The sequence below is a fragment of the Gossypium hirsutum genome, chromosome D10 (genome assembly GCF_007990345.1).
Source record: "Gossypium hirsutum isolate 1008001.06 chromosome D10, Gossypium_hirsutum_v2.1, whole genome shotgun sequence".
Classification (NCBI taxonomy): Eukaryota; Viridiplantae; Streptophyta; class Magnoliopsida; order Malvales; family Malvaceae; genus Gossypium; species Gossypium hirsutum.
Window position 1 is genome coordinate 57,750,449 of NC_053446.1, and position 18,500 is coordinate 57,768,948.

Genomic DNA, 18,500 nt, shown 5'->3' on the forward strand with positions numbered 1-18,500 from the left:
AATTTTCTGTCAAGATTGAAGATTCCTAGTTGATTTCTTAAGAGATTATCATGAGTTTCTTTATTTCTTTTGGTTATACTGTCTCTGGGATATTTTTATTCTCAAGCGTGAACTAATTTTCTAAATACCTAGGGGGAGATGAACCCCATGATGAATTCTATCGTTTGATTTTTATTTTAAGCAATAAATACTTGGATCTTGTTATTAATTATGTGTGATTGATTCTTGGTTTGATATTTCTAAATTATTGATCCATATTTGATGTACTTAAATCAGAGGAGGAATAGACACTGCTTAACAGTAGATCTTGAGTAATTTAGTAGAATTGCATGCAATCCTAAAAATAGGACGACATAAATCTATCGAATTAGAGTCAAATCTAATAGGGGACTCCATAAATCGAGTTAATGCGATAGTAGGGGTTTTAATTAGAAAGAAATTTCAATTAATCAACCTAGAGTCAGTTGCTCTACTCTTGAAAGAGTTATTAGCATAGTTTAGGGATGTTGTCATACCTTGATTAATTTAAGCCTGTTTTTGTGAAATTTAACAATTATGTATATGTTTCAGTGGTTAAGTGTTTTGGGTGTGTGTATGAGGTCTTGGGTTCAAGTCTCACATCTAATAATTTTGCTATTTTAGATCCAAACCTTACCCTTGTTGAGTGGGCTTATATAAAACTGTCTGTTAATCTATATTAGAATAAGCTTGCTAGTTTGAGTGGTAAGGGGTTGTTGTGTTGGAGTTCTTGTGTTTGAATCCTTGTGTGAACATGGATGTTAAATTTTTTGCTCGGTTGTTTGGTCGAGTTTCAGCATAGCTAAAATTGTGAGGTAGTTGAGATTGAGTGTTGGTGGGGAGTTGGGATTGTAATCAATTTGTTAATTTTATTTCCTGTTTTTCAATTTTTCTTCCTATTCTTTACCATTTTCATCTTCCTCTTCCTTTCCGATGATTTTGTTTTTCATCTTTTTATCTGCTGTCGTAATTTCGCATCTCGATATTTTGGTGTTCTTCGTGCATTTTTGGTAAGTGTGGTTATGTTTTGGTTAGTGAATCATTGGTTGATAGGGTTTGTTATTGTTGCTTAGGAGAAGATCAAGGGGCTGGGGGCTTCCAATTGGTGCTATAGTTGTACGAAATCACCATTGCCCATTCGAAGGTAAAGGTTTTGATTCAATAAAGGATTGTCTATTTCAATGTAGTTACGGTTTAGTTTCAATTTAAGCGACTAATTCGGCAATTTATTGGTCAATTTTAGGTGTTGTGTGGCTCGGGAGTGTTTTCGCATAAAAAAACAATCCAGGTGTGTTCCCAAAACGCAGAAAATTGGGTTTCGGCAAAAGCCAAAAAAGTGTTCTGTCGATGCCACACGGTTGTGTGCCTGGCCGTGTTGTAGGCTGTGTTCAAGACACGGTCGTGTGTCTGACGAAGGTGCGGCCGTGCTCAAGACACGACCGTGCGATGGTTGAGTGTGGCCGTGTGGGCCACACGGGCTAGGCCATATTGGGCGTATGAGCCTACACGGGCATGTGGGTTTTGGGCCAGGCCTTGTGGACCACGCGGGCAAGGCCAATCTGGGCGTGTGGGCCGCACGGCATGTAGGCCCAAAATTCTAAAATTTTCCCTAAGGTTGCACGGGTCGTTCCAATTGACTGTGGACCTACCGTAGAGTCGCTAAAGGCTAACCAAACTCTAAATTATGTGATCTGATATTCTGGTAGTATGCTTTGAGTAGGACACCGTTATGCATGTCTGATTATTCTGTTATATATATGTATATGTTATTTGTACGCAAGCATGTTAAGCATGATATTTCTGTATATGGATATTGTATTTATGACCGGGGTGGGAATCGTATATGTGGAGGAAGTAATCTGTACAGCGACCTGTCGCCTATATTCTGGCAGCTTGGCTGCATATTATTTGTTCTGTGTTGCATGTGTAAGGTCTTTCTTGTCACATTCAGGTGGGCAAGGACCTATTTTGAGCCAAAAACAGAGATTTAACCAGACAAAGGTTGCTTTTATCTATCGGCTTTTCCAGTTTTTTGAAAATCATCAAATTTCGTCTAAAAAGCCACAGCCTTCCTGCCAGTATTAATTCCAGATCCTCCTCTTCTTCAAATTCAATCATGAACAAGTTTTGACCAGAAATTTTGATCTCAAATTTCTTTTTTGTTTTCCAGATACTCTTCAATTGGGCTCGAAACCTATCTGGATTGTAGGTTTTCATTGTCCATACAATCCCTAAAAGAGTCAGCTTTCCATTGGGGACCACCAGGGAGCTTTTGACAGTCAAATGTACTGATTCTTCTTCCAGGAGAGAGATATCATCCCTCGCCATAGCTATCTTTGTCACCGCCCTACTCAAGACTCAACCACAGCAGACTTATTTCTTTGGGAGACTATGAGAGAGCACTCTTGACTTTTTTTTTGCTACATAAAAGAAATTCTTAAAACATGAAAGAATTGTTTAAAATTTGAAAAAAATTCACTTTTTTAAAGATATTATTTTATTCCAATTTTTTTCAAAACATATTAGCTGTGCCAATTTTAATTTATATCAAGAAAAAGATCAAATTTGTATAAATTATTATAAGAAAATACTATAATTTATAATCTCCATTAATTATCTCATAGCATTACAATTGATTGGGATTTTGATAGACATCTTAATTTATTACTTGGAAAATGCATCCTTATTACACAAATAAATTAAGACAAGTAAAGAAATTATTACAGGAGATGAAAGAAATTATTACAAGAGATGAAAGGGAAAGGTTGAAGAGTCTTTCCTTTATGAAAAAACAACAATTCGAGAACTGCTATGAAATGAATCAAAGAGAGAATCCAACAAACAATCGATAAAAGAATAATCAAAGACAATTTTCTAAAACGACAATATTTATGGAGCGCAAATGTATTCAGTAGCCACCCTTCTTCCACAATTATTGAGTAAGAGACTCAATGAAATAGGAAGGTTGAGTTTAATGTCCAAGACATTAGCTCGGACAGCAGTGCAAAGGCAAACCGCAGCTTCAAGATCAGCCAACCCATGGATCAAACTGCAGCATGGTTGGGTTGGTACGTTGCCGAGGTCGAGATTCACCAAACCACCCAACAGATTAACACACACACCAAGGTTCAATGGATTACAAGTACCATAATAACTTTGAGCGCTACCATCGTTGGGAAACTTGTATCCGGGACGGATAACAACAGGGTTCCGAGATTTTGTGGGGGTAAGAAGAACCATTAGGATTATTATCAACATTGTAAGAGCTTACTAAAGCAAAAAAGAAAAGGTTAAGAGAGAAGAAAAGAGCAGTCGATGACTTAACCTTTGAAGCCATTTTTCCAATAGAGAATAATTTGATTTCACTGAGAAAATGGACTGCTTCTTACGATGAAGGTGATGAAGTGATCAAAGGGTTTTTATAGAACACAAAGATGAGGTTTGAAACTAGAAAATGAAAGGCACTAAGTCATATAATTTGGAGAATTTGGATACATTAAGATATGTTTTCGTTGGCTTTGATTAAGAAATATCCCAGATCTATGAATGAGTCGTTATTATAATTATATATCGTAATCCCAACCAAGGACCAAGCCGAAGTTTTAAATTTTAATTATGAATCATAATTTATATATTTACATGAGTAAAACGCTGCTATGGTTATTTGTCAAGTTATTTATCCAAACTTGAAAGTGCATCTAAAATTTTGAAAGAATTTAAACAAAAGTATTAAGTTCAAAATTGAGGTTAGACGAAAAATAAGTTCATTTAAACTATGGATCGAGTTTGGGCAAGAGCTAGACGGGCTGCCAAACCACCATGTGGTGAAATCTAAAAATTAATTATTGACGGCCTCAGACGATGAAGTTGGTGAAACGATCAAAGGGTTTTTATAGAACACAAAGATGAGCTTTTAAAGATAGAAAATGGAAGTCACTAAGTCATATTATTTGAAGAATTTGGATACTTTAAGATATGGTTTCGTTGGCTCTAATTATGGAATCTCCCACGTCTACAAATGAGTTGATATTATTATCATTTTTTTTCTAATTGCGAATATGGTTTAAATTTTATTTATTAATCATAATTTATATTTATTTACGTTGATGAGTTGGTTTATTCATTATCTTGAAATGATGTTACAAATTGAGTGCAAGATTTTTATTATTCAGATCATGTGGCCAGGTTGTGTGACAGATTCCAGGTCGTGTGGTTTAGAGGCATCGTCGTGTGGTCAAACTATATACAGTTCGAATACAGGGTCACATAGTCATGTCATCAGGCCGTTTGCAATTCGAAATTAGGTCACATGGCCTGTGACCATGTGGGAAAACTTGCACAAAAACTAAATAAGTTACATGGCCGTTCGGGGTGACCGTGTGTGGTACACGGCATGTGACAACCCGTGTCCCATGTCGTGTGCACCTAAAATGACTTTCAAAACAAGACAAATCATCGCTCATTTCTTAGGTACCAAGCCAAACCAATTTCAACCAATTTCACACCTTCAAAACACATTCAAACATGCTTAAAACATACCAAAACATTCAACCTAAGTGTCTAACCAATATGCCCTCATTAGCATCACATTTCATACACCAAACCAAATTCACATTCAAAGATCACAAGCCCTTATGTTATACACATGCCAAACATATCAGTTTGTCCACTCTATTCACATACAATTTTACCATATCTCAACCATTTTCAAGAAGTATAAACCAAATAACCAAAAGCACACACATATATATATATAAACATATACAAGCCAAAACTAAAATATATATACACATCCACAAGTATGCTTTAAACAAAATTTAAACAACATCATAGCAAAATAATTTAAAAGCTTATAGTACATACCATTTATAACCCAACATCAAAATAACCAAAACTTCTACCGAGATAAAGAACGAATAGTGTGTGTGCTTTGACTTGAACTTCCAATCAATCAATATTTTTGATGATCTACAAGGAAAGAAAATAATTAACGTAAGCAACTAGTGCTTAGTAAGCTCCTATAATGTAAACTTTAACTTACAAACATGTTTATATTCAAACCATTCATGCATAAATTCATTCATTAGCTCATGAGCATATATTCAAACCTCATAAGGTTAGTAAGTATAAGAATGAAATATATAATTCCAACATATCATGGAACATGTAATAATAAACCTATCAAGTACACATTTCATCCATCACATATCCCATAAGCATAACTTTTCCATTTCAAGTGTTCATAACAACATTTTCCAATTCACATGTCAAGATCATATAACATTTCATATATATATATATATACATTCGTTTAAACATTTACCGCCCATTGAACCAAATGAAATAACATCGAATACTCGGAAAAATGCTCACACAAGCTGTGACTGTAATTGTATATGCTCACACGAACTATAAAATGGGTCTACTCATACGAGTTGTGGGCCAGGATGTTAGGCTACACGATGCTACTCACACGAGCTATGGAGAATCCGCAACAAATGCAGGATATCAACCATTTCTAGGACATCCATGATCAGCACCCGAAACTGTAAATAACCCCTAATGATAACATATATCATTCAATTTAACCATATGTAACATGAATAATCAATAAAATGTTACCAAGAGCATCATTTAATGAGTTTAAACAGTATACCAACTTACCTAAACAAAGATGGTTACGAATACAAGGCCAACGACTAATCTGTTAATTTAGCTTTTCCACTATTCGAGTTCAATTGATTCATTTCTTGATCTAAATAATACTTTTTACTCAATTAATTATAGGTGTATAAGGTTTTTTATTTATTTAAAATGTAAGTTGCCAATTTACAAAAGAAGTATCAACATTTTTTTTAGAATGTTATTTTCGTCCATTTTTTTTTGAAGCATCTTGTTTTAGCCTTATATTGATGTAGCGGTGGTGTACAAATTTTAGTTTATATATGGTGAAAAAATAAAGAAAATACTATAATTTATAATTTCTGTAACTAAACTTGTTGAGTGTTTTTTTGAGTGTGTCACTTTCAAGAGAGTTAAAATCACTATTTATATAATATGGTTACTGTTCACAGATGCGGCATCGTAGGTACCTCATGCATCCTAACACATATCTTACTCTAGGACTAACACGTGTTTTCAAGATGTGGGTTGCATGGTTTTGCGAATCACATCGTTCGAACTCATAAAAGAATGCAAATACTTCACATGCGAACTTAAGATGTGGGTCAAGATCAAATCAAGTACTTAGGTATTGGGTCGGTAATCGCAAGTTCCATAACAAAACTTATAGCATTGTAATTCATAAATATCTTGTTCTATTAATTAGGAATGCATTGCTATAAAAAATATTAAAACAATAAGTAAAGAAATTATTACAAGAGATGAAAGGGAAAGGTTGAAGAGCCTTTCCTTTATGCAAAAACTAATAAGAAATGAATCAGCGAGACAACCCAACAACCACTCAGTACATCGAAGAATAATAAAAGAGAATCGCTGTGAATGACGATATTTATGGAGCGCAAATATATTCGGTAGCGACTCTTCTTCCACAATTATTGAGTAAGAGACTCAATGAAATAGGAAGGTTGAGTTTGATGTCTAACACATTAGCTCTAATGGCAGTGCAAAGACAAACCGCAGCTTCAAGATCAGCTAACCCATGGATCAAACTACAGCATGGTTGGGTTGGTACGTTGCCGAGGTTGAGATTCGCCAAACCACCCAACAGATTAAGACATACACCAAGATTCAATGGATTACAAGTACCATAGTAGTTATGAGTGCTACCATCGTTAGGAAACTTGTATCCAGGACGGATTACAACAGGGTTCCGAGATTTTGTCGGATAAAAAGAACCGTTTGAATTATTATCGACGTTATAAGAGCTAACTAAAGCAAAAAAGAAAAGGTTAAGAGAGAAAAATAGAGCAGTTGATGCCTTAACTTTTGAAGCCATTTTTCCAGTAGAAAATTATTTGATTTCACTGAGAAAATGGACTGTTTTGATGAACGAAATCTAAAAATTGCTTACTGACTGCCTCAGACGATGAAGGTGGTGAAATGATCAAAGGGTTTTTATAGAACGCAAAGATGAGCTTTTAAAGCTAGAAAATGGAAGTCACTAAGTCACATGTTTTGGAGAATTTGGATACTTTAAGGTATGGTTTCGTTGGCTCTAATTATGGAATCTCCCACGTCTAATTATCATTATTTCTTTTTTCTATTTGCAAATATGGGAATAAGCCAAAGTTTTAAATTTTAATTACGAATCTTAATTTATATTTATTTACGTTGATGAGTTGGTGAGTGTGAGATTGTAATCATTCAGGTAAACTATTAAATTATTATTAAGTTTACAAAAAATTATAAAATGATGATTAAATTATTAGAAAGTTTTTTATTTATGTCATTGGATGTAAGGTATGTTATTTTACTCGTTGATAGATATTGATCCACCATATCAATTGTCAAATCGTTGGTTTGAGCTCACTTGCCAAAACTAATTTTTTAAACAAAAACCTTAATGACTTAGTGACTTAAATAAAAATTTTAATTATGTATAATAATTTATATTTATTTGCGAACCAAAATCTAAACAACTGACGAATTGATCTTCGATATTGACAAATTGGTGATTATCAAATAAATTTCACAAATTTAATTTCTTCTAACTGATTTTTAGGACGTGATAAGTGACAAAGAAAATCAAAAGTTGTGATGAAGTGAGGAAAGGGTTTATATAGAAAGAAGGGATGAACATAAAAACTAAGTAAATGAGAGGCACTAAGTGAAATTAATTGGGATACAGAAATATTTGATTTGCTGGCAAAGAATGGAATTTCCCCTCTGTATGAAGATTATTCGAATCCAATAGGCCAATTTTTAAATAATAACATGAGCACAACGTTGTCACTATCATAACTACAATAAATTTAGTACTTTGCATTGCAAATATCATGTCACCAGCTCACAGCAAAAGACAGGACATATTGCAAATTTGTATCTTTAGGTATCTTTAATATTAATTAAAGATTAAAAACACTCTAATAATTAGTCTCACAAGTTGCTCAAATTTAATTAACTTAAATACTTAAGTCGTTAAAACATAAACCAATAAGAGTTGAGCTAAATTCGAGTTTTCCTTACTTGAAACCACAAATTATGTATCAATAGGTAAAATGCCTTTGTGATTATTTTAAATAAATTATTTCTAATGTAAGTAGGTTTCATGTGATTTTATACGTTTAATTTTTAATTAATTAATTTTTGAATAACGTATTTTTAATTATTGTTACCTATTATTGATAATGATGATTTCTCTTAATTATTAAAAAATATATATGTCGAAATCTTTTTTTTTTGAAAAACGGGGTTGACTTGGATTTTGAAAAAAAAAATGGGAGTCGCCACATATCTTTTATTGAGGTGTGATTGGATCACCTAAAAACGACTTTGGTCTACGAGTTTTAGAGAAACGGGTTCGGGAGTCAGTTACGTACGAGGAAGGATTAGCACCCTCGTAACACCCAAAAATTGGTACCAAGTTGATTAATTAATGTTTTAATGTCGAGAGTTGAAAAAAATATTGATTCTTAATTAAATCAAGTTATTCATCAAGACTCTCCCATTTTGAAGAAAACAAACGTCACACCCAATGCGTTAGGACACAACATTTTGGTTCTTCAAGAACGAGTTTGTCCTCAAAAGATTTGTGTTATAAAATTTAAGAGAATATTTAAATGTTTAAAATTTATAAAGGAATCGCAGCCCAATACATTAGGGCACAATTTCTTAAAATCTCAAACATTGAATATTTCCTTTATTAATTTTAAAAATACTTGTCTCGAGAAGTCAACACGTCACATCCAATGCATTAGGACACAGCATGTTGAATTCTCGACAACAAGTTTTTCATTTTATTTTTGATTAAAGAGCAATTCTCGATCGTTAGATTTAACGAAGAAAATTAGAACCCAATACGTTAGGGCTCAATTTTATTGAAAATCCTAAATACGAGTATTATCTCTATTTTGAAACTTTTCTATTTTTTTAAAATCGAGTAAAAAGATGATGTAATGTTAGATTGAATGCATGTATAAATTCCACTTTAACAAATAATGATAATGAATACAACAATGGCATAGAAATAATATAAACAAATAAATAATCGAAACTAATATACATAAGAAAGAAAATAATCAATGACATGCAAAGTGTTGAATAAACGAGCAAGATAAAATAATGTAAATGAAAGCACAAAATAATAAACAAAGGAAAGAAACAAACAAAAAATATAAAGAATAAAAGGGTACATAATACACATTGAAATTATGAAGAAAAAAACATATGAAATTTTGGATTATAAACTTATATAAACAAAAGTCATAATGCATTTAAGAAAATAAATAAATATATATATAAATTATAAAATATGTGTTAAAAATATAAGTATGTATTTAAGCATTTTTGAAAATAAAAAAAACATAGGTATATATATATAAATATAAATATATTTATTAGAAAAAATATATATATGTACACATAAAATATATTAAAAATAATTAAATAATATCTACATTATCAAAATTAATTAAATAATAAAAAATAAACATGTGTACATGAGAAAAGTTTTAATTAGAAAAAATAAATATGTGCATAAGGAAACAATAAATGTACATATATATATAGATTTTAAAAAAATAATTTCATAAAAAAATAATAATTACATTATTTAATTAATTAAAAAAATAAATTGAACTGCAGATAACAAATATGGGGCAAATCCGCAAATAAGTGAAGGTAAAAGGACTAAATTAAACACGCAAATTACATAGAGGGGCTGGAAGGGAAATTTTCCCTTCTCCTCTAAAACGGCACCGTTCAAAGAGGACTAAATTGAAATTAAAAATAAATTAAAGGGATAAATTTTAAAAATAAAAAAAAACTTAATTGTAAAAACATTAAGAGGCGGAGGGGCTAAAAGCGCAATTTTCCCCTCCGCATAAAACACGGGCGGATCAGGTCGGGTACCCAAAACGACGCCGTTTTGGGCGTCTGGGGGCCTCTCCAAAACGGTACCGTTTTGGTACCCTATATAAGCCACTAACTTCCCAAAATAAATCATTTTAAACCCTTTTTAAAAAAAATAAAACCTTTTTAAAAAATCCTCTCCCATTAATGAGTCTGGCTAGGGGCTCGGGTATCGGTCTCCGGTGACGGCACAGCCGTCTACGGTGGCCGAAAAAGGGGAAAACCTCAGATCCGGTCTTTTCGACCCTTCCAAACCTGGATCCGAGTTCAAAACCCTCAAAAGGTTAGCAGAAATGCCTCAAAAACCCAAAAACCCATTCGGTTTTCGGCCGTCTATCCTCGAAGGCGACTTCCTCGGCGGTCCACGGCGATTGGGACTCGAATACAAGTTGTTTCACTTCCTTTTGTATTTATATTTATTTGTATGCAAAAAAACAGTAAACTAAAATAAGGAGAAAAAAAATATAGACTTTTGGATCGATTTCTATTCTTTCAATATTGAATTCTCTTTTTGTATTTGCTGTGAAAATAATTCTTTATTCTTATTGATTTCCCCTCCTCTTATTTACAATATTTGAGTGTGCCTTTATAGTAAATAATGAAAGAAAAATAAGGTAAGAAATCTCTCTAGTATCTGTTTGATTCACGATCTTCTGATTTTCTTGCCATATATTGTTCATTGTTTTTCTTGCCGTGCAGGTATGAATTTGAAGATGCGGGCTAGGTGGCTGCGTGAGGAGTGCGAGGCGGCCGTGCGGTGTGCCCTAGGGTTCCATCTGCTCCCAGAGCATTGATTTGGGCTAGGGTTTGATTTGGGCATCCGTTTTGTCTGGGCTTGGGCCATATAGGCCGATTGTAATTTGGGCATTTTACCCGGGCAAAATCAGGTATTTACAATATAAATTTGAAATTATAAAAGAAAATAAATTATAATATTAATTTTTTTAAAAAAAAGATAAAGCAACATGTAACAATTATAATAACAATTCATGATAAATACAAAAGATATTCACAATAAAAAATACAATATTATGAGTGCTTGCTTCACACAACAATACAATAAATTATTATAAGAAAATACTATAATTTATAATCTCCATTAATTATCTCATAGCATTATAATTGACTGGGATTTTCATAAATATCTTATTTTATTACTTAGAAAATGCATCGAAGTAAAGAAATTATTACAAGAGATGAAAGGGAAAGGTTGAAGAGCCTTTCCTTTATGAAAAAAACAACAATTCGAGAACTGTTATGAAATGAATCAAAGAGAGAATCCAACAAACAATCGATAAAAGAATAATCAAAGAAAATTTTCTAAAACGACAATATTTATGGAGCACAAATGTATTCAGTAGCCACCCTTCTTCCACAGTTATTAAGAGACTCAATGAAATAGGAAGGTTGAGTTTAATGTCCAAGACATTAGCTCGGACAGCTATGCAAAGGCAAACCGCAGCTTCAGATCAGCCAACCCATGGATCAAACTGCAGCATGGTTGGGTTGGTACGTTTTCGAGGTCAAGATTCACCAAACTTGATACGAGCCAAGGAGGTGACATTCAAGGGGTTGTTTTTCCTAGTGGTCCAATCACTCGAAGCAAGGCACGACAATTAAAATCAAAGATGAATGCTTTTGTCCAAGACTTTGTTGCTACAAATTTAATTCATCATGGTCGTGACGTTGACAAATACGAGAATGCAATTCACTGGACCAATCTTGGAATAGTGAAAGCCCATAAATTGATGGATTAATCTTTTATGTATCTTATTATTATTATTTACTTAATTCTCATTGGTTGGGACACATCACTTATGAGTTTTAAGTAATTTTATTGGCTAGGTTAATATTTATTTATTTTTTTAGATAATTCTAAAGAGTTTTATTAGGATTCAATCAATCATTGGCGTTTTTGGTTACAAGTTAACCAAGGGTTCTATAGGGTAAATCTATTTTTTATTACTATTATTTAACTAATTTTATTTATTCTCATTTTTTATTTCTAATTTGTGTTTCTCTTGTGTCTAGATCCGGGATTCCGCATCAGTTGGTATCAGTTTCAGGCCATTCGGTGTTATTTTTGAAGCTAAAATCATATCCGAAATGAGTCAAAATATCAAAAACACTTTTCATCGGTTTCGTCAATTTTTTTCATCGGTTTCATCGATTTTTCTTTTAAAAAAGTAGTTAATAAAAAAAAGCAAAAAGCGCAAAAAAAAGTTGAGAAAAATCGTAAAAAAAAAAAGCAAACAGCGCAAAAAAAAGTTGTCTACCTCTCATACGTAGGTTTCTTCTTTTCCTATTATTATTTTTATTTTTATTTTTCCAAAATTGAATTTTTTTTCCTTCTTTTCTTGACTCAAGTGTAATTAAAGCTTCAATTTTTTTTGAAAATCTTAAGACACCGAACGTTTCTTATTTTTGTTTTTTTAAAATTGGGTTGAGTTTTCTTAAGTTTTCTTCTTATTAAAGCTTTTCTTTGACTCTAGAGTTAAGGATCGTTGCAGGTTTACGTTTTTTTTTTGTTTCTCTTACGCTTTCTAACACTTTGTTTCTTCTTGTGTTAGCAGATATTAAAGGCACGCACAATTCCTTCATCCGTGTAGCCTCCATTACAAATTGCCTCGTCAAGTTTATTGGCCTCTTAGAGCAATTAGGGTCTTCATTGTTTCTTTAAAGTTTGCACCTCCGTTATTTGATCTTGATTAGTAACCCTCTCCAAACATATTTACAAGTTTTGAATCATTCAGAGAGTTATTCTTTTGAGAGCTAACGAGTGAGGTTATTATTATTTTTTTCTTTCTTGTTCCTGTTTGTTTGATCTTTCACAGATACCAGGCCGCTCACTAGATCCCAAACTAGTAAAAATGAAGAGGATGAACAAAAAAGAGAGAATGATCCTTTGGTCGAGTTGTTACAAAAAGAGATGAAAAAGTTGCAAACTCAATTCGAACATCGCATGATCCAGATGTTACAAGAGCAAAGGGAGTATCTTAATACAAAACTTACAACTCAAGAGAGATACATTGCCGATAATTACAAGAAGTTGAACGAAGCCTTTATAAGCCGATCAAATTCGCGAGATCGAACTTTTAAACGAAGGGAGGACCATGTTTGTGATGATGACTTTGAGTCCGAGTATGTACCTAGAGAAAGGGTGGAACGAAACAATGACACCCCCAAACCAAAATTTCCTTCTTTCTCAGGGAAGAATGATCCTGATGCTTACCTTGATTGGGAGGAAAAGATGGAAGCAGTCTTTGCTTATTACAATTACTCTGATGAGAAAAGGGTAACATACGCTATCGCTGAGTTCATTGATTATGCACTAACATGGTGGAATCAATTATGTAAAAGTAGGATTCTTTATAGAGAGCAACCTGTTACTACTTGGGTTGAAATGAAGCGCATCTTGCGAAAACGGTTTGTTCCACCATACTATTATCGAGAACTCCATCAAAGACTCCAACATCTTGCTCAAGGAGATAGATCTGTGGATGACTACTACAAAGAGATGGAGACTATTCAGATTAGAGTCAATCTTGTTGAAAAGGCTGAGGTAACTATGGCTAGATTCCTTGCCGGCCTAAAGCCTGAGATTGCAAATCGAGTTGAGTTACAACACTACATGGATGTTGAAGAGATGCTTCAAACCGCACTCAACATTGAAAAGCAATTATGAAAGAAAGGGACACCGAGGGGTGCTAGTTCAGTTTCTAATCCTGCTTGGAGAGAAAATTGGCAAAAACAAGATGATAGATTGTGGAATGGGAGAGATGCACGGTTCAAGCCAAATGAGCCTAGAACTTATTCCAAAGATAAAGGTATGCCTAATTCATTTAAAGGTTCCACTTCTACTAATCAAGCTCCATCTTCTTCTTCTACTTCTCCTAGTGCCATTAAGCAGCCAAAAGATATTACCTGCTTCAAATGCCAAGGAAGGGGTCACTATGCTCGAGAATGCCCTAATAAAAAGTCATTGGTGATTCGAGAAGATGACGAGGTTGATTTTGAGTCTGATAATGAATTTGAGATGCCTCCTTTGGAAGATGCTGATGATGTGCATGCTCATGATGAGTATGAAGAATACTTAGAGTATGGTGAGAAAGCACTTGTTGCTCGAAGGGCTTTAAATGTCCAGTTTAAAGAGGAAGGGCGCGAACAAAGGGATAACATTTTCCACACGAAATGTTTGATTGGTGGACAACTTAGTTCATTGATCATCGATAGTGGAAGTTGCACCAATGTGGCGAGTTCTTCCCTTATTGAGAAACTTGGCCTACCTTGTGTGAAGCATCCAAGGCCATACCGCTTGCAATGGCTGAATGATAGTGGGGAGGTAAAAGTATCTAAACAATGCTTAGTTTCATTTTCCATTGGTAGATACTCTGATGAAGTTTTGTGTGATGTTGTTCCAATGCAAGCTGGGCACATATTACTTGGACGGCCATGGCAGTTTGATCGACGAGTAAATCATGATGGTTTCCTTAACCAATATACCTTTGTCTTCCTTGGAAAGAAGTTTACTTTGGCTCCACTTCCCCCTCAAGAAGTCTACAATGATCAACTCAAACTTGCTAATGAGATGGGTAAGGGAAGTGAGGTAAAATCATTGAAAAAGGCTGAGAGTAAAGAGACCCTTAGTGTTAAAAGCCAACTTAAAGGCCCAACATTGGTGAGTGATTGCACACACAAGTCACGAGATGAGAGAGTGAGTTTATTCGCTAGGTTTCGAGATATCAAATTTGCTCTTTGTATAAAATAAACATTTGTAATTATTAGGTTTAGGGAAAACTTTGTTTTGACTAACCCTAATACACATTTGCCTAGTTGTTTTGTTGATCTTTTGCAGGATTTTAAGGATGTATTTCCTTCTGAAATGACTAAGGGATTACCTCCTTTACGAGGGATTGAACATCAAATTGACTTTGTGCCTGGTTCGAGTATTCTGAATAGACCAATCTATCGAAGCAATCCTGAAGAAAATAAGGAGTTGCGAAGGCAAGTTGAAGATCTCTTAGAGAAAGGGTTGATTCGTGAGAGTCTAAGCCCTTGTACGGTCCCTGTACTTCTCGTTCCAAAAAAAAGATGGTTCTTGGAGAATGTGTGTTGATTGTCGTGCTGTCAACAAGATTACGGTAAAGTATCGACATCCAATTTCTTGATTAGATGATATGTTGGATGAGCTTAATGGTGCATGCATTTTCTCTAAAATTGACTTAAAAAGTGGTTACCATCAAATAAGAATGAAACAAGGTGATGAATGGAAAACTGCTTTTAAGACTAAGTATGGCCTGTATGAGTGGTTAGTCATGCCATTTGGCTTAACTAATGCTCCTAGCACATTCATGAGATTAATGAACCACATACTTAGACCTTTTTTAGGAAAATTTGTCGTTGTGTATTTTGATGACATACTGATTTATAGTAAAACTTTGAATGATCATGTTGGGCATGTTAAATTAGTATTGGATATGTTAAGGCATGAACGACTCTTTGCTAATATTGAAAAATGTACATTTTGTATGGATAAGCTTGTTTTTTTTGGTTTTGTGATAAGTTCTACAGGAATCCATGTGGATGAGGAGAAGGTAAAGGCAATTAAAGAATGGCCTATCCCTAAAACTGTTTCTGAGGTAAGGTCTTTCCTTGGGTTAGCCGGTTTCTACCGCAGGTTTGTTTGTAACTTTTCCACAATTGCTTCGCCTTTGACTGCACTTATTAAAAAGGATGTATCTTTTCATTAGACAGATAAGCAAGAATTAGCATTTAATGAACTTAAAGATAAATTGTGTAATGCTCCTATTCTTGTTTTACCTAATTTTGAAAAGACCTTTGAGATGGAATGTGATGCTTCTGGTGTAGGTATAGGTGCCGTCCTCATGCAAGATAGTAAACCACTAGCCTACTTTAGTGAGAAACTTGGTGGAGCACATTTGAACTATTCGACCTATGATAAAGAGTTGTATGCCTTGGTAAGGGCATTAGAAGTTTGGCAACATTACCTTTTACCAAAGGAGTTTGTGATTCACACTGACTATGAATCACTTAAGCACTTAAAGGGATAAGGTAAGTTGAACAAGCGACATGCGAGGTGGGTTGAATTCATTGAATCTTTTTCTTATGTTATAAGGTATAAGAAAGGTAAAGATAATATTGTGGCTGATGCTCTATCAAGGGGGTACACTTTACTTAGTACATTGCATACTAAGTTATTAGGTTTTGAGTATCTCAAAGATTTATATGCCACTGATTCTGATTTTGCAAGCATTTATGACGCATGTGAACGTGGTGCATTTCACAAATTTTATAAGCACGATGGCTATCTTTTTCGAAAAAATAGACTATGCTTACCAAAGTGTTCAATGCGAGAATTGTTGGTTCGAGAGGCTCATAGTGGTGGTCTTATGGGTCATTTTGGAGTCACTAAGACTTATGATGTTTTACATGAGCATTTTTATTGGCCTAACATGCGAAAACTTGTTGAGAAAATTTGTTCTACTTGCATTACTTGTAAACAAGCTAAATCCACTGTGATGCCTCATGGTTTATATACTCCTCTTCCTGTTCCTAGTTCACCTTGGACTAACATTTCAATGGATTTTGTAATAGGTTTACCAAGGACAAAGCGTGGACGAGATAGCATCTTTGTGGTTGTGGATTGATTTTCTAAAATGGCTCATTTCATTCCATGCCATAAGACTGATGATGCAACCCATGTTGCCGATCTATTTTTCCGTGAAGTTGTGAGATTACATGGAATCCCAAGGACTATCGTTTTCGATAGAGATGCAAAATTTCTTAGTCACTTTTGGAAGGTATTATGGGGTAATTTAGGTACTAAACTACTTTACTCTACTACATGCCACCCTCAAACTGATGGTCAAACCGAGGTGCTATATCGAGTTTTGGGATTTTTGCTTAGAGCCGGAATGGGTAAGAATGTTAAATCTTGGGAAGAATGGATACCCTATGTTGAGTTTGCTTATAATCGTTCTGTTCATTCTTCCACAGGTTTTACTCCTTTTGATATTGAATATGGCTTTAATCCACTTACTGCTTTAGATTTGCTTCCTTTACCTTTGAATGAGATTGCTAATTTAGATGGTGAAAGGAAAGCTGACTTAGTGAAAGAGATCCATGAGAAGGCTCGTAAAGCCATTGAGAAAAAGAATGAGTCCAATGCACATCGAGCTAATAAAGGGCGAAAGCAAGTCTTGTTTAAACCTGAAGATTGGGTATTGGTGCATATGAGGAAGGACTGATTTCCTTCTAAGAGAAATAATAAACTTGATGCACGAGAAGATGGACCATTCCAAGTACTCGAGAAAATAAATGACAATGCTTATCGCATTGATCTTCCTGGTGAGTATGGTGTTAGTGATACTTTCAATGTTTCTGATCTTTCTCCTTTTGAATTTGATGTAGGTTCAGATTCGAGGACAAATCTTCTTGAAGAGGGGGAGAATGATACGAGCCAAGGAGGTGACACTCAAGGGGTTGTTTTTCCTAGTGGTCCAATCACTCGAAGCAAGGCACGACAATTAAAATCAAAGATGAATGCTTTTGTCCAAGACTTTGTTGCTACAAATTTAATTCATCACGTTCGTGACGTTGACAAATACGAGAATGCAATTCACTGGACCAATCTTGGAATAGTGAAAGCCCGTAAATTGGTGGATTAATCTTTTATGTATCTTATTATTAATATTATTATTTACTTAATTCTCATTTGATTTCACTGAGAAAATGGACTGCTTCTTACGATGAAGGTGATGAAGTGATCAAAGGGATTTTATAGAACACAAAGATGAAGTTTAAAACTAGAAAATGAAAGCCACTAAGTCATATCATTTGGAGAATTTGGATACATTAAGATATGTTTTCGTTGGCTTTGATTAAGAAATATCCCAGATCTATGAATGAGTTGATGTTATTATAATTATATATCGTAATCCCAAGCATTGAACCAAGCCGAAATTTTAAATTTTAGTTATGAATCATAATTTATATATTTACACGAGTACAACCTTGCTATGATATTTGCAAATGAATATGATATATTCATCCAAATTCGAAGGTGTATCTAGAATTTTGAGAGGATTTAAACAAAAATATTAGGTTCGAAATTGAGATTGGACTAAAAATAGATCCATTTAAGATATGGACCGAGTTTGGGCTTGAATATTCAAAGCCGAAACCTAGTCTATTTTTTAAGTTTGTAACGTTTTATATTATATTTATATGTTATGTAATTTTTAAGGCATAAAAAATAAATCTATAGTAATATATAATATTATTATTATGTAAACATTAAAAAAAATATTAAGATGATTATATACAAAATTTTAATAAGTAAAAATATATAAAATTATTAAATTTTAAATTAAAAATAATTTAAATATATATTTTAAAAATAATATGGACTAGTGTAAAATGGACTTAGG

The 18,500-nt window shown here is 33.7% G+C and overlaps 2 protein-coding genes across 2 annotated transcripts; both read right to left on the reverse strand.

Moving 5' to 3' along the window:
• Positions 1–2,907: 2,907 nt before the first annotated feature.
• Positions 2,908–3,258, reverse strand: LOC107915558 (pEARLI1-like lipid transfer protein 3). The gene has a single exon (XM_016844700.1). It carries the CDS (start codon positions 3,256–3,258, stop codon positions 2,908–2,910), a length of 351 nt encoding a protein of 116 aa, XP_016700189.1.
• A 3,067-nt stretch (positions 3,259–6,325) lies between these two features.
• On the reverse strand, positions 6,326–7,049 carry LOC107916100 (14 kDa proline-rich protein DC2.15). The gene has a single exon (XM_016845265.1). The coding sequence runs from the start codon at positions 6,974–6,976 to the stop codon at positions 6,530–6,532; it is 447 nt and encodes a 148-aa protein (XP_016700754.1). The 5' UTR covers positions 6,977–7,049; the 3' UTR covers positions 6,326–6,529.
• Positions 7,050–18,500: the final 11,451 nt, after the last annotated feature.

Coding starts and splice junctions, on each gene's coding strand:
- LOC107915558 (XM_016844700.1), bottom strand. CDS start 3,258: ATGGTTCTTCTTACCCCCACAAAATCTCGGAACCCTGTTGTTATCCGT.
- LOC107916100 (XM_016845265.1), bottom strand. CDS start 6,976: ATGGCTTCAAAAGTTAAGGCATCAACTGCTCTATTTTTCTCTCTTAAC.